This window comes from Mastigoproctus giganteus, chromosome 8 (assembly GCF_048544385.1).
Source record: "Mastigoproctus giganteus isolate SK-2022 chromosome 8, ASM4854438v1, whole genome shotgun sequence".
Classification (NCBI taxonomy): domain Eukaryota; kingdom Metazoa; phylum Arthropoda; class Arachnida; order Uropygi; family Thelyphonidae; genus Mastigoproctus; species Mastigoproctus giganteus.
This window is the reverse complement of record NC_143582.1, coordinates 100794437-100810499: the sequence shown is the minus strand read 5'-3', so window position 1 is coordinate 100810499 and position 16063 is coordinate 100794437. Positions and strand designations below refer to the sequence as shown.

Below are 16063 nucleotides of genomic sequence, written 5' to 3'. Positions count from 1 at the left end.
TTAGGGCAAGAAGCAAGTTTTCTACTCTTAGCCTGTTCAAACTCTAGTTTGGACTGATTAATAACTGCTTTACAATTGTTGCAAGCTTTGATGTAGGCAGAAAATGAAGCTGAAGAATTAGAAACAAACCAATTACGATATGCAACATTCTTCTCTTGAACAGCCTTAGCACATCTATTGGAAAACCAAGGTTTATGAGATTTTAAAGTGGAGTGTCGGATAAAGGATTCAATTTCTGCAAGAATAACTTCACTGACAAGATCTGTGCAAACATTGGTATCAGAAGTTTTGAAACAGTAATCTGACCAAGGGAAAGAAGAAAAGAAATCTCGCAGGTCATCCCATTTTGCATTCTTGTAATGCCAAACAACATGAGGTTGGAAATAGCCATGTGATAAAGGGTCCATTGGAGAAGAGTCAATCACCAAGTTGTGATCTGAAGTGCCTAAAGGACCTCTCACTTGGACCGTGTACTTAAGAAGGGTTGTTTGTGAGAAAAAGATCAAGTATTGTTGGCTGTATGATTAGGATTGTCTATATTGGCTGTATGATTAGGGTTGTCTATATTGGCTGTATGATTAGGGTTGTCTATATTGGCTGTATGATTAGGGTTGTCTATATTGGCTGTATGATTAGGGTTGTCTATATTGGCTGTATGATTAAGATTGTCCGGTATTCTTGTAGGTAAATGAACAATCTGTGCAAGGTCATTAGTAATTGCAAAAGCCTCAGCATCTCGACCAGCTGGGTCGGTGTGACTAGAAAATGGAAGCCAGCTGGAGTTGTGAACATTAAAATCACCAAGGAAAATTACCTCACTGTTAGGAAAGTTGCACTGGAGAGAGTCAAGTTGCAAAGAGAGGAAGTCAAAGAGCTCCAAGTGATTAGTGGAATTTGGAGAACGGTAAAGACTGTTGAACAGATGAATTTGACACAATGAGGTAGAGAGATTTTAAGCCAGAGAAGAGATTCCAAATTACCAAGTCTCTGACAGGAAATATCAGAATGGACATATGCACAAGTACCACCTTTGAGGCGAAAGGAATCATACAGCGAATAAGTTGGGCATCTGAGTTGAGCAGTAGTTGATTCAACCGATAACTGAGATTCTGTCAGAAAAAGTACATGGGGTTTGGCAGACTGCAAGTGGAAATGGACATCATTGAGATTAGAATAGAGACCATGTATATTTGTGAAATGAATTAGGAAGTGTTTGGGAGTTTTAGATCTTTTCGCAGATAATCTTGCTCTATAAGTTTGACAATTCATGGTGTATTCAATAGTAAGAAAAAGTTGTTGGGACATGCTGTATGAAGTAATGAAATTTTTGGATATGGCGTACTCATGGTAAGAATATACCCAGGTCCTTGACATAACGTGGCCTAGACGATGCCCCCCCGCACACACTACTTGGACTCCCTCAATTCACTATCTGGCAGAGTAGAGGTGGCAATATTATACACTAGCTGATCCGGCAGTCTCCTAGAGAGTTACCAATAGGTTCGATCCAGTGTACTAACTAGCGGCCGGCCTGCGAACACTGTTTTAGAGCTGTACCCTCGAAATGTAAGGAATAATGTATCTCGCCACAATGTTCATCATATCCTCAAAAGTCATCACTCATAGTGCATGATGGAAGAGATGGGGAAGGGTTGACCGGAACTTCAGCTCTGGAGACTAAACATGGGTTCCACCACTTCAAGCCACCAATAAGCAAAGTGGTGGTATTGCCCCAGTTGCTGAGGGTCATCTACCACTTAGTACTGCCTGGTAACATAGAGGGGGCGGCATTCCTTCATGTGGTGTTGGTGCCACACCTCGCCCCTGCTTACGTTGGATCACACCTGGGTGGTCACCCACCATGTACTTGTGCATGGAGGTTATACCCAGGATTACTAACAGTCCCACCATCGTGAAGGTGCAAGCAGAGGATTTGGCTGTCACAGACCGTGTACTTTGAACAGCTCTCTGTGAGAAAAGATTGAGAACACTGGGCATGTGGTTAGGATTTTCTGGTATTCTGGTAAGTAAATGAACAAGCTGATTGGAGTTATTAGTAATTGCAGAACCATGTTATCTCAACCAGCTGGATCTATATAACTAAAGAATGGAAGCCAGCTGGACATTTTAATCACCAAGGAAGGCTCTTGATTTTTAAGGAGTCCTTATGTGCTGTAATGTAATAACTAGATCGTATGTATAGCTTAGTTTAATTTTCAGCACTCACCTCATAGTAATCCGCTTAGCTGGTGGAGAGTTTTATCACATACATAGTGGTTATAGGATTCTAATAACTTACAGGGATTATGGGTTTAAAAACTAAATTATGGGCTATAAAAATTTTCTTAAGAAAGGAAAGTGCACCTTCCATTCTATGGTTGCCTAATTAAATTAAATGAAGAAAAAGAAAAGCTAATAGCCGCCGAGAGCGACTTTCGAAATCGTCCTCAGTTAGCAATGGTGGTGGTGGGGGGGGGGAAGAGAGCGCACTTGTGTTATATTAGTAAATTAATAAGAGGAGTTTACCTCAATATAGTACGTGGAACACTTCCGTATGATACCCTCCAGAAATTAAATTAAATCGTTTTGAATATTTTCGTTAGATTCTTTTAATTGCGTTAATTTGAATTTTAATTGTTTTAAATTGATTTTGAATTGTGTTAAATTGATTATTTAATTATTTATATTTTACTTTAATTATTTATATTATACTTTAATGTACCGGTAAGTTGTTGATTTTTTCGTTTTTTCCGTTTTAATTTCTGGAGGGTATCATACGGAAGTGTTCCACGTACTATATTGAGGTAAACTCCTCTTATTAATTTACTAATATTATTATCAACGTAGAACATATCGAGTATTACAGCTCTGATTCATACTATCTAATTAACTTGTGTTATATATATGGGTTGGGTTTCCCGAAATGCATTTCATTGCACATGGAACCTTAATACGTGCTAAATTCCAAATGGGGGAGAAATTGGCGGGAATCTTTTTGTTTAACGCGTTGAGTGATGTATGGCGCTTAAACCATTCGATGATGATGGCTTCGTTTTCAAGGATTTTGTAGCTGGAATTTAATTTGACTACTGTGATGGCTGAATCGATGAGTGGGTTATGATTATAAGATTGGACGTGTTGTGTTAGTTCTGTACTTGTTGAATTAGATTTGAAGCTATTAAAGTGGTAGTATGCATGCGTATTGGAAATTTTTGATGTCCCGAATTTTGCTGTTGTACTGTCTATGTAACATGCTTGGCAATCTGATTGGCATTTAATCAAATATATAATGTTGTTATGATCTTGTGTTTCGTACTCGTGTGTTGTCTTGTATGAATTGAATTTGGAACTTAATTTGTTATAAGATGTGAATATTAATTTGATATCTGTATTCTTAAAAATCTGTTGAAGTCTTCTAGCATATTGTTGATGATATGGGAGCACGATAAGGGGTTTATTTATCCTATTCTTATTCACGTGGTTAATGATTTTGCTTGGGTTATTAGTCTTGTTATGAACTTTGGCGATGGTTTCTTTTATTAGTTGTAATGGGTATTTTCTGTCGATGAATTTTTTGGTGAGGTATTGTAATTCTACAGATAGGTCTGTTTGTGTGTTGCTATATTTTACAGCGTTGTATATCTGGTTGTATAGAACTGCTTTTTTGATGTATAGAGGGTGGTGTGAGTGGTAAAGTAAGAATTTACTTGTATGTGTGTTTTTTCTGCATATTTTGGTGCCTAAAGATGTACTTATTTTGTATATAGTGCGGTTTAGAAAATTAATTTTATTATCGGTTTCTACTTTGAGAGTAAATTTGAGTCTTTCATGTGTTGTATCAAACGTGTTCAGTAAAGTAACGATGGTGGTTCTGTTGCCTATTAAGAGGACGTCATCTGCATACCTCATGTATAGTATAATTTCTGGGGGAAAGGGATGGAGTATTTTCTCTTCGATAGAAGCGAGGTAGATCTCGGATAAAGGGGCAGAGATACCGAGGCCCATGGAAAGGCTGAAAATTTGTTCGTAGATGTTATTTTGGAATTTAAATTGTTTGGCGTCAAGTAACAGTGATGCGAGTTCTAAAATGTCATTAATGTTTAAGTCGGTACGTTTTGTCAATGTGTCGTCTATAATAGTTGTTTAAGCGCCAGTGGCATGGATTCGATGTGCACGTTTGTGTATAGAGAGACGACGTTGAAGGACGCAAGAATATCGTTTTCAGATATGGCATTTGGAAGTTATGGAAGTTATACGTTCGTGTGCTTGTTTAGTATTGTAGACCCTGAACCAAGAAAATCTCATTAAAGGTGAAATAATCTTAACAAGGAATATGGGGTTAGCATAGGCGGACTGTTTATATGAAACGATGGGTCTTAAAGGATAATCTTGTTTATGAAGTTTGACTATTCCAAAAATGTGTGGGAGAATGTTGCTGTGTATGCCTATTTGCTGGAGGGTATGTAAATTAATTTGTTTGTTGGCACTGAGTCTTCTTAGGATCCCATCAAGTTTATTTTTAAGTTTGTTAATATTAGACGTGTTGCAAGCTCTGTATGTTGTTGAATCTGACAGGATGTGCAACATTTTCTTTATGTATGTGTTTATGTCCATGATTGCGATGGTGTCACCTTTGTCTGCCTTTTGTATTATAATGTTCGGGGTTTTCATAAAGTCTCGTATGTGGGTTAATTGTTGTTGGGGAATATTAGGTTTACTAGTTAATTGGGAGTTAAAATCAGCATTAGTTTCATGTATGATTCGATATTTATCTGGGTGGTTATCAAGTTTAGTTTGTATTTCTATTATGGCATCTTTAACTGGGTAGTGGTTGCTGTTAATGGCGAAATTGAATCCGTATTCTAGACTGGCAAGTTCGTTAGGGGAAAATGTTTGCGCAGAGTTTTAACAACTGAGTTTGTGGGGGGGGGGTTGTGTCTCCTGGTGAGTGTATCCCATTTCTTGGAGTGCTTTTGTGCAATCTGATTTAAAGTTGCCTGAATTTGTGTGTTGTTCTGTTGTACATAATCGTACCAAGTCGTGGGGGTTAGTTCTCTTTTAAGTTTGAATTTAAGGCGAAATTGATCTAAAAGATCAATGATCTAAATAATCTAAAAGGAGATATTTTTCTCTGTATCTTTTCCGTAATTCAGCATTAATTATGGCAATAGAGGCTTGTTCTATGATAAAAGGATATTTTTTAACAGTGTTTTTGGCGCATATGCGAGCGAAATTGGGGATTATGTCATATGTGAGACATTTCTTTAAGAACGTGATGTGGAGTTTGTCGGAAAAGTATTTAACTAATAGTTTTGTGAAATGGAGTTTCCTATCGTGCAGATCTGAATACATTGGGGAAAATGTGGAAATGATAGGCATGCGGAAGAGGTGTAATATATAGTTAAAGGATTTGTGTTAAATTGACTCTTGATTTTTAAGGAGTCCTTATGTGCTGTAATGTAATAACTAGATCGTATGTATAGCTTAGCTTAATTTTCAGCACTCCCCTCATAGTAATCTGCTGAGCTGGTGGAGAGTTTTATCACATACATAGTGGTTATAGAATTCTAATAACTTGCAGGGATTATGGGTTTAAAAAGTAAGTTATGGACTGTAAAAATTTTCTTAAGAAAGGAAAGTGCACCTTCCATTCTGTGGCTGCCTAATTAAATTAAATTAAATGAAGGAAAATAGAAGCTAATAGCCACGCACGAGCGACTTTCGAAATCATCCTCAGTTAGCTATAGTGGGGGGGGAGAGCACGCTTGTGTTATATATGGGTTGGGTTTCCCGTAATGCATTTCAGTGCACGTGGAAACTTAACACACTCACACCACCCTCTATACATCAAAAAAGCAGTTCTATACAACCAGATATACAATGCTGTAAAATATAACCACACACAAACAGACCTATCTGTAGAATTACAATACCTCACCAAAAAATTCATCAACAGAAAATATCCATTACAACTAATAAAAGAAACCATCACCAAACACTAATAACCCATACAAAATCATTAACTATGCGAATAAGAATAAGATACATAAGCCCCTTATCGCACTCCCATATCATCAACAATACGCATACATCACTCAACGTGTTAAACAAAAAGATTCCCGCCAATTTCTCCCCCATTTGGAATTTAGCACATATTAAGTTTCCACGTGCACTGAAATGCATTTCAGGAAACCCTACCCGTATATATAACACAAGTGTGCTTTCCCCCCCCCCCCCACTATAGCTAACTGAGGACGATTTCAAAATTCACTCGTGCGCGGCTATTAGCTTCTATTTTTTTTTTTCATTTTAATTTAATTTAATTAGGCAACCATAGAATGGAAGGTGCACTTTTCTTTCTTAAGAAAATTTTTATAGCCCATAACTTAGTTGCTAACCCATAATCCCTGTAAGTTATTAGAATCCTATAACCACTATGTATGTGATAAAACTCTCCACCAGCTAAGCGGATTACTGTGAGGTGAGTGCTGAAAATTAAGCTAAGCTATACATACGATCTTGTCACCAAGGAAGGTTACCTCACTATTAGGAAAGTTAGATTGGAGGAAGTCAGAGTGTTCAGAGTGATTAGTGGAGTTGGGAGAATGATAGAGGCAACAGATGAATTTGGTAGAATGGAGGTGGAGATGTTTTAAGCCAGAGGAGATTCCATGTTAGGAAGTCACTGGCAAGGAATATAAGGGACTTCCTGATAGTAGTATCACCTTTGAAACAAAAGGAATCATACAGCAAATAGTTGGGGATAACTGATGTGAGCAGTAGTTGAGGAACCGATAATTGACTCTGTCAGAAAAAGTAAGTGAAATTTGGTAGATTGTATGTGGAAATAGACATCACTGAGAAAGTTGGGGAGTGTGATGAAACAGATTTTCATTTTTTTTCTTTTGGCACTAGAAAAGCAAACAAAAAATACATCTTAGAACTTGGCAACCAAATGATAAGTTTCTTCAATTTGGTTTTAATCAGAAACATGGCAGGAAAACTAGTTTCACATGAGTAAGTTTTGCAGATTGGAATTAGAAATTTTGAAGGTTTTGCAGAACACGTGTTATATTGTTCTTGTTATCAAAAATTCTTTCGAGCTTGGAACTGTTGGATTCACCATATTTTAATCATTACAAGCCAAATCAATCAAATGTTCTCTCTCTGTCACCTTCATATTTTTAGGAGTGAAGTTAACTGAGTCAAACAAGTTTATCATCCAGTTAGGTTCAGTATAACCTTTGAAAAATTACTTATATTCTTGATCTTGCAGTGTTCCTTTATTTCTTGCATTTGTGAACTTCTAACCTTTGCATCATTTCATTATTAATAATGTCTTTAAATCATGTGAAGTTTCATAGTAAAGGCTGTAATCTTATTGCTCACAGAAAATAGTGTTATGTTTGGATGTTGCAAACTTAAATGCATTTCAGTAAGATGACCAAAAATATCAACAAATGTAAAACGCATTTTCATGTTACAGGGTTCCTGAGCTGTTGCTTATTCGCCTGCTATGTTTGTAAATAACATGTGTTATTTGTGTTGATGATTAAGCTTCACACCAGCCAGAAGATAAATAAATCCAATACTGTAACTAAAAACCTTTATTTACAATAAAATAAGTATAAAATAGATATATATTTACAATAAAAATATAAATAACACTGATAAAATATACTAAAAATCTAGAAATTAAAAGCGATAAAATTTGCTGTAGCTTTCGGAGGCAGCAGTCTCCTTCCTCAGCAGTATATGTCTACTGTCCGACACATCCTTAAATATCAGATGCACGGCACACATCACATGGTTCCACGGTTGGAATTTTCCATTTGCGCACCGGGACCGGAAATGGCTCGGGAGCGCGCTAGGTGAAACTGTTCATCACGTCCGAGAAAGAACGTTTCCAGGAGGGGGGGGGTGTAGACGTACACCTTATCCCTATTAATAGTATTGATAGCTCCCCCAATATGTAAGCTCTCAAGCCATTTACGGTCCCAGAACCCCTGTGCATGATCTGTGATGACAGCATCCTCCGGAGAAATTTGATGTTGTTTCTCCCAGAAATGTTCTGCCACAGCAGACTTCCCATAATTTGCGGACTTTATTGCATTTGCATTCTCCCCCAGCCGGTCTTTCAATTGCCGTCCCGTCTCACTCACATAACACACCCCACAATCCGGGCATTTAATTTCGTACACCACCTCACTGCTGGCTTCTTTGGATATGGGGTCTTTAACTCGAGATATCGCTGTGTGCAACCTCCGACCTAGGAGTTGCACACAGCATATCTGACACCCCAGAATTATACGTACAGTGTGGTCTGAAAGGCCCGGATAGTAAGGAATATATGCGGTGTTCACAGGGGCGAACTGCTCATTACGGGTGGACTCTACTCCTCTAGTGCTGCAGTGGGACCCCACCCTGTCTATTAGAGCCCTGACCACACTGTTTTTGTGTTGGCTGGCCTATGCCAGCCAACACAAATGGGTATATTGACCCCGGCACATCGGCTTTCTAAATACCTTGGACTTAAGCCTGCCACCTTCCCTAATTACCAACACGTCGAGGAATGGCAAGGTTCCCTCTGCTTCCACCTCCGAAGTAAATTTGATAAAAGGGGAGAAATTATTAAGTACATTAAGTACCTGATCCTCCCTCCCCTTAGTATAATGGAGAATGTGTCATCATCAACATATCTCTTCCATCTGTGCATGGGAAATTCCAAATCCCCAAAAATCCTGACTTCTAACTCGTCTATAGCAAAATTGGCCACTATGGCATTTGGTCGTGTACACTGCCTGTACATGACATCTTGGAATACCATAATGGTACTAAATAAGCAAAACGGTACTAGATAAGATTAGAAAAGGATGTATTATTAAGTACCAGGTCACCTCTAAGTATTGATGTGTGGAGTGGAGTTTTGCTTATCAAATACCATTATGGTATTCCAAGATGTCATGTACAGGCAGGTCCATGGCACAGCCATGGGTTCCCCCATTAGTGCCATAGTGGCCAATTTAGCTATGGAAGAGTTAGAAGTCAGGATTTTGGGGATTTGAAATTTCCCATGTGCAAATGGAGGAGATATGTTGACGACATATTCTCCATTATACAAAGGGGAGGGAGGATCAGGTACTTAATGTACTTAATAGTTTCTCCCCTTTTATCAAATATACTTCGGAGGTGGAAGCAGAGGGATCCTTGCCATTCCTTGATGTGTTGGTAATTAGGGAAGGTGGAAGGTTAAGTCCAAGGTATTTAGAAAGTCAATGTGCCGGGGTCAATATACCCATTTGTGTTGGCTGGCACAGGCCAGCCAACACAAAAACAGTGTGGTCAGGGCTCTAATAGACAGGGCGGGGTCCCACTGCAGCACCTCCAAGGATAAAGATAATGAAATTGTTCGGGTCACAGCAGACCTCAAGAAGTGCGGCTACCCCCAGAGGGTGTTGGACAGAGCCATTAGAGGAGTAGAGTCCACCCGTAATGAGCAGTTCGCCCCTTTGAACACTGCATACATTCCCTACTATCCGGGCCTTTCAGACCACATTGTACGTATAATTCGGGAGTGTCAGATATGCTGTGTGCAACTCCCAGGTCGGAGGTTGCACACAGCGATATCTCGAGTTAAAGACTCCATATCCAAAGAAGCCAGCAGTGGGGTGGTGTAGGAAATTCAATGCCTGGATTGTGGGGTGTGTTATGTGGGTGAGACGGGGGCGGTGATTGAAAGACCGGCTGGGGGAGCATGCAAACGCAATAAAGTCCGCAAATTATGGGAAGTTGCTGTGGCAGAACATTTCTGGGAGAAACAACTTCAAATTTCTCCGGAACATGCTGTCATCACAGATGATGCACAGGGGTTTTGGGACCGTAAATAGCTTGAGAGCTTACATATTTAAATAGAAAGGGTGCAAGAATGTTTGCTGATGCTATCGAGGCAGTGTTAGGTGGGTCGGAAAACTGCTAGATTGGGGGGATACAAGGACTAATAGATTAACAGTAGCCACTGGCAGAGGTGAAAGTTATTCTTGCACTGCTTCTATTGGAATGAGCCGCAGCCTGGAAAATAAGATGCAGGATATTTCAGAGACTGCTGGGAATCATTGGGGTACAAATAAACACATAGGTTGTGTTAGGGAAGCTAAGAAAAAGAACAGTTGCATGTATACTTGCGTGTACACCAATGCTAGGAGTTTAGTAAATAAATTTGATGAATTTGAGGTATTGCTCAAGACATCAAAGGCAGATATTGTGGGGATTTCAGAGACTTGGTGTCACACAGATATAAGGAATGCAGAACTGAAATTTGGGGAGTACAATGTCTACAGAAGGGATAGACAGGATAGGAAGGGAGGAGGGGTTATGCTATTAGTTAAGAAATACATAAAATCCAAGGAAGTGAAGCCAGTCGACGTTGCTGGACAGTGCAGTGTCGAGTCAGTTTGGTGTGACATAAGCATTGGGAGATCAAAATTGAGAGTAGGAGTGTGCTATAGGCCTAATGACTCTGATGAGTATAATAAGAAACTGTACAGGGAAATAGAGTGGGCCAGTAAATCAGAGAGTCTTATAATGGGGGATTTTAATTTCCCAGATATTAACTGGAATTTGGGTGCTGGTCACTCACACACTAGCAAGGCTTTTGGGGATTTATTGGATGATTGTTTTCTACATCAGCATGTTCGGGAGGCAACTAGAGGGAGTAATACTCTTGATCTGATTATCAGTAGTGATTCTTCATGCATTAAGAATCTGCAGGTAAATGAACCACTAGGTGGCAGTGATCACAGTGTGCTGAAGTGGGATTTACTCAAAGAGGTAACTACCATTAGGGGTAAAGGGAAGGGTTATTGCTTTCGTAAAGGCGACTACGATGGACTGAGAAAGTATTTAAATTCTATACAGTGGGACCAACTGATGATGTTACCAACAGCAAATTCAAAATGGGAAGCATTCAAAGAACTTATCTTGGAAGCTACTAGGCTTTACATACCAACTAAGAAATATTGTTCAAGGTTTAGGCCTTCTGTTCAGATGAACTAATGAGACATATGGCAGAGAAGAAAAATGCATGGGATACATACAAATTAACACGTGATTGTATGATAGATACAAGTTGATCTGTAACCAAGTTACAAAGGAGGTTAGGCAGGTGAAGGCAGATTACGAGAAATCTTTGGCAAGAGATGCAAAGAAAAACAGCATAGAGTTCTTTACTTATGTAAACTCTAGAAGGAAGGGGATGAATGAGATTGGTCCACTTGATATCGATGGGTCAACTGTTGATGATCCTGCTCAGGTAGCTAACAAACTGAATGAATATTTTGCATCGACATTCACACATGAGGAGTTATTCAGCGAGGGGAATGCCAGAGGTGTATTCAACTCTGGCAGTAAGCTAGAGAATCTTGTAATAACTGAGAGTAAAGTGGAGGAGAAATTGTTGAAGATAAATACAAGAAAGGCACCTGGGGTGGATGGGATCTATCCAGTTATATTAAAGGAGGCAGCAAAGGAAGTAAGCAAACCTTTAGCCATAATCATGAGAGCTTCTTTGGACTCACGGGAAGTACCCATGGACTGGAGATGTGCAAATGTGACCCCAATTCACAAAGGAGGATCAAAGGGCGACACAAGTAATTATAGACCTGTTAGTTTAACTTCTGTTCCTGGAAAATTAATGGAGGCACTGGTTAAAGAAGCACTGCAGGATCATCTAGACAAGACTTCAGTTATAGCTCGGACACAGCATGGTTTTGTTAAGGGGAAGTCTTGCCTGACCAATTTGATTGGATACTATGATGCAGTCACAAAAGAACTGGATGCAGGGAATAACTTTGATATTATATACTTGGATCTTAGAAAGGCTTTTGATACTGTTGCACATGGAAGACTGCTGCACAAATTGGAGCAGTGTGGCATTGGAGGCAAATTGCTGCTATGGATAAAGGGGTGGTTGAGGGGGAAAAGACAGAGAGTGGTAATCAATGGACACTGCTCATCATGGACTAATGTTATTAGTGGAGTCCCTCAGGGTTCAGTATTGGGTCCATTATTGTTTTCTGTATTGATAAATGATATTGATGATGGTATATCAAGCTTAATGTACAAGTTTGCAGATGATACGAATTTTGGCAGGATTGTCAAGGACACTACTGACACTATGCTACTGCAACAGGATCTGGAAAGGTTGAGCAGATGGGCTGAGAGGTGGCAAATTAAGTTTAACATTGACAAATGTAAAGTACTGCATATGGGGAAACAGCAACCCCAGAGCAGTGTATCAACTCTGTGGTACTACACTGACAGTGGTACAGAATGAAAGGAACCTGGGGGTGGTTGTGCAGGCAGATATTAAGTTTTCTGAGCTGTGCAGACGGGCTGCAAGGGTAGCTGATGGTGTATTGTCGATGATATATAGGAATTTTTCTAGCAGGGATAAGGAGGTGATTATTCCCTTGTATAAGGCAATGGTCAGGCCACACCTAGAGTACTGTATACAGGTCTGGAGGCCTCATTTCAAGAGGGGTGTAGAGATGCTGGAACGAGTACAGAGAAGGGCAACAAGATTAGTGAATGGAACAAAGGAATGGAACTCTTACGTAGAAAGGCTTAAGTTTTGCAAATTACAGTGTCTGGGGAGTAGGCACCTGTGAGGTGATCTGATAGAGGTGTATAAAGCCTTGAATGGTTTGAGCATGCTCAGTGCTGATGGGATTCTTGCTCAGAATAATCACCTGAGTGGGCATAAATTCAAATTGAGAAAAGACAGATGTAGGATAGACGTGAGGAAATTTGCCTTTAGCCAGCGGGTGGTTGGTTGGTGGAATAGACTTCCATTCCTTGTTGTGGAAGTTGATGGCCTAAATAAGTTTAAGGCTCAGCTGGACAGGTATTTCGAACGAACAGAGGGGTGAAGTGGAAGTGGTTATTTTTTATTTATTTATTTATTATTATTATTATTTTATTATTTTTTTTTTTTTGGTTGATGCTGCATAAGCTTGCTTTCTTGCATCAAATGCCTCTACTAATGCTAATATTGGGGCAGCTAACAATGCTATTAATAGGATAGGGGTGTACGTCTACTCCCCTTCCTGGAAACCGTCGTTCTCGGGCGTGATGAACGGTTTCAGCTAACGCTCTCCCGAGTCATTTCCAGTCCCGGGGCGCAAATGGAAAATTCCAACCGTGGAACCATGTGATGTGTGCCATGGATCTGCTATTTAAGGATGTGCCGCACAGTAGACATATACTGCTAAGGATGGAGACTGCTGCCTCCGAAAGCTACAGCAAATTTTATTGCTTTTAATTTCTAGGTTTTTAGTATATTCTATTAGTGTTATTTATATTTTTATTGTAAATATATATCCATTTTATACTTTTTTTATTGTAAATAAAGTGTTTTTAGTTACAGTATTGGATTTATTTATCTTCTGGCTGGTGCAAAGCTTAATCATCAACATGAATTGTCCCAGTCTTGTAGGCCTATTTAGAGATATGCATTATTTGGTTGGATTCCCCTGTTGTGTTGAATGGAATACTACTTACGGAGGTGACGACAAGCTACCCTCCCTTGTCAAACCCCTTTTGCACACTAGGTGGGATGACAGCAATCCATTGTGTTACCTGTGAGAGAAAAAGCCAAATTTCATCTATGAAACAGTCTCCCAGTTTGAATTTACTTTCAGAACATTGAACTTCTGAATGCAGTTCAAAAAGCCATCTGACCAGTATGTAATAGCAGTTTGAACAAGTGCTGCTAATTTAAGCACATAAAACAGACAATAAACAGCAGTTGCAAGTTCTGTTCATAAAGTTAGATTTAACTGATTATGAAATGCTTTTAAAAACTTAGCATTAATGATATTTCAAATTAAAACTTTTATAGCATGTATGAAGATTGTTGCTAACTGCTTTGAAGGTGAAACTTCAAAAGTTCTAACTACTGCCTACAACCATGCAGTTGTTTCTAGTGTTATTTCAGGTAGCACCCACCCTTACTTTTTAGGATTTCATGCTCCAATGCTTTTCTTGGGTAAGCGCTGGTGCCTGTTTATTTTTACCTTTATAGTTTCATAGTTTTCCTTCATTTGTTTATATTCATTTTAATTGCTTGGTTGCAGTTAGCAATCAGCATACATGATATAAGTGTTTAATCTGAGATATCATTAGTTGATTACTCCATGTTTCATTTATGCAGTGATTTGCTATAATAGCCTTTGATGATGGAAATGCAATCCAATAAGTGTACAATAATTGGTGTGTTCTCTGATAAAGTCGTCATTATTTGTTTTTATTCTAATTTTTCGCTTATTTGTATATACTTGTTTGTTATATATATATATATATATATATATATATATATATATATATATATATATATATATATAGTGTGTGTGTGAGCGAGCAAGCGAGGAAGTGATATTCTGTTCATTTTAGTTGCAGATTTTAAGGCTACTACACGTGAAGGATTTAGTCACCATGGCATCTGTTAATAAAGAATTTAATGAACTTGCTAACCTTCCTTCACTTTGGAGGCAGTTATTTTACAAAGATTTTCCAAGTGGTAAGTTGCTTTTTTTTTTTTTTTTTGAACTTTATTTTCAAATGCCATCATAATTTTAGCATTTTAAATTAATTAGAATATTACTCAACCTGAAATTAGGCACACTTTTTTCATAAAAGGATGCTGGGGAACTCCAAAATTAAAAAACTGCAAACTGCACAAGTAATTAACTATTTAAGTCAAATAATTTATGCAACAGAAGTGATGCATGCTGGAGGAATGAAATTTATATAATTTTTAGGCACATTAGCATATATGCATGAAGTGTATCATCATGTCCATCTGCATGTAATAAACTCCCAGTGGATGGATTTTTATGACATTTTATTTGGCTCTTATAGAAAGATTTCTTGTGTCATCCCAAATTTAAGTAAAATCAGACGATCTCTGTTCACACACAAAAAAAAATTCATTTCTTTTGGATGTTTTTTGTTAACAGTTTATTAATAACAGTTTGACATTTTGTTACAAACATGGAAAAGGGATAAATGATGGAAAAAATAGATAAATATTTCTATAAGAGCCAAATAAAATTTCATGAAAATCCATCCCCTGGGAGTTTATTACATGCAATTGGACCACTCGGCCATGGAGGCCAAGTGGTGAAGCATAAGGTACAAAAGTATGCACACACTTTGAGTGACCATGGTTCAAGCTCATGTGATTGCTAAATATAGTATAATGTTGTGTTCTGCGCTCTCTCTCTCTCTCTCTCTCTCTCTCTCTCTCTCTCTCTCTCTCTCTCTCTCTCTCTCTCTTTATCTATCTATCTATCTAGTGAACTCTTTTGACTTATATGTGGCTGTTCTGGAGTACAAACGGAAAATGCATTTTTTTATTTTAATGTTAGATTCATTAATTGTAAAGAAAACATAGAAGAAGAATGAAAAATAAAAAGAAATAAAGAAGTGTCCTGTCTTAGTAATTTTGTAATTGTTTTCCCATTTTATTTACTAAAAAGGGAAAATAATCACAAAAATACAAAATTATATACTCATAATAAGTGGGGAAAACAAAAATAAACTGGTAAAGAAGGTGCTGGAATTTGTATTCATAAAACATTGAAAGAAAGTATTATAGTTGGATATCTGAAAAATTAATTTCAGAAATCTGATGTATTTCTGAAAAAACAGTCATAGCAAAATCCAAGGCAATGTCAAATAATTTTATTCTCATCTATGCCCCTGAAGAGGAAAACCATAAAGTGAAATAGAAAAATTTCATAACAGCCTGCAAAAGTAATAGATAATAATTAATGGAAAGGAACATGTATCAAGTCCAAAAGAAAATAAAATAACAAAGGAAGAAAAAGAGGTTGACAGCTGTTGAAATTATATAGTAAAATCATATTTGCCTAGATGTTAATAATTTACAATTGATTATATTCTGTTGATTCCTAAGCTGTTAAGCCAAACCTGCATTTCCCATAAAGCACATGTGCTTTTTCATATTCAAATTAGACTTATGGGCATTTTTTCAGATAGAGTG

At 38.0% G+C, this 16063-nt stretch overlaps 1 protein-coding gene across 1 annotated transcript in view; it reads left to right on the top strand.

The window, feature by feature from the left end:
- The window catches only part of LOC150081740 (F-box only protein 7-like), a 389948-nt gene that overhangs the window by 257734 nt on the left and 116151 nt on the right, over positions 1–16063 (top strand). The window contains exon 8 of the mRNA XM_090379603.1: positions 14449–14575. Within this exon, the coding sequence (XP_090235729.1) occupies positions 14449–14575 (127 nt within the window). The remainder of the gene's footprint in view (positions 1–14448; positions 14576–16063) is intronic.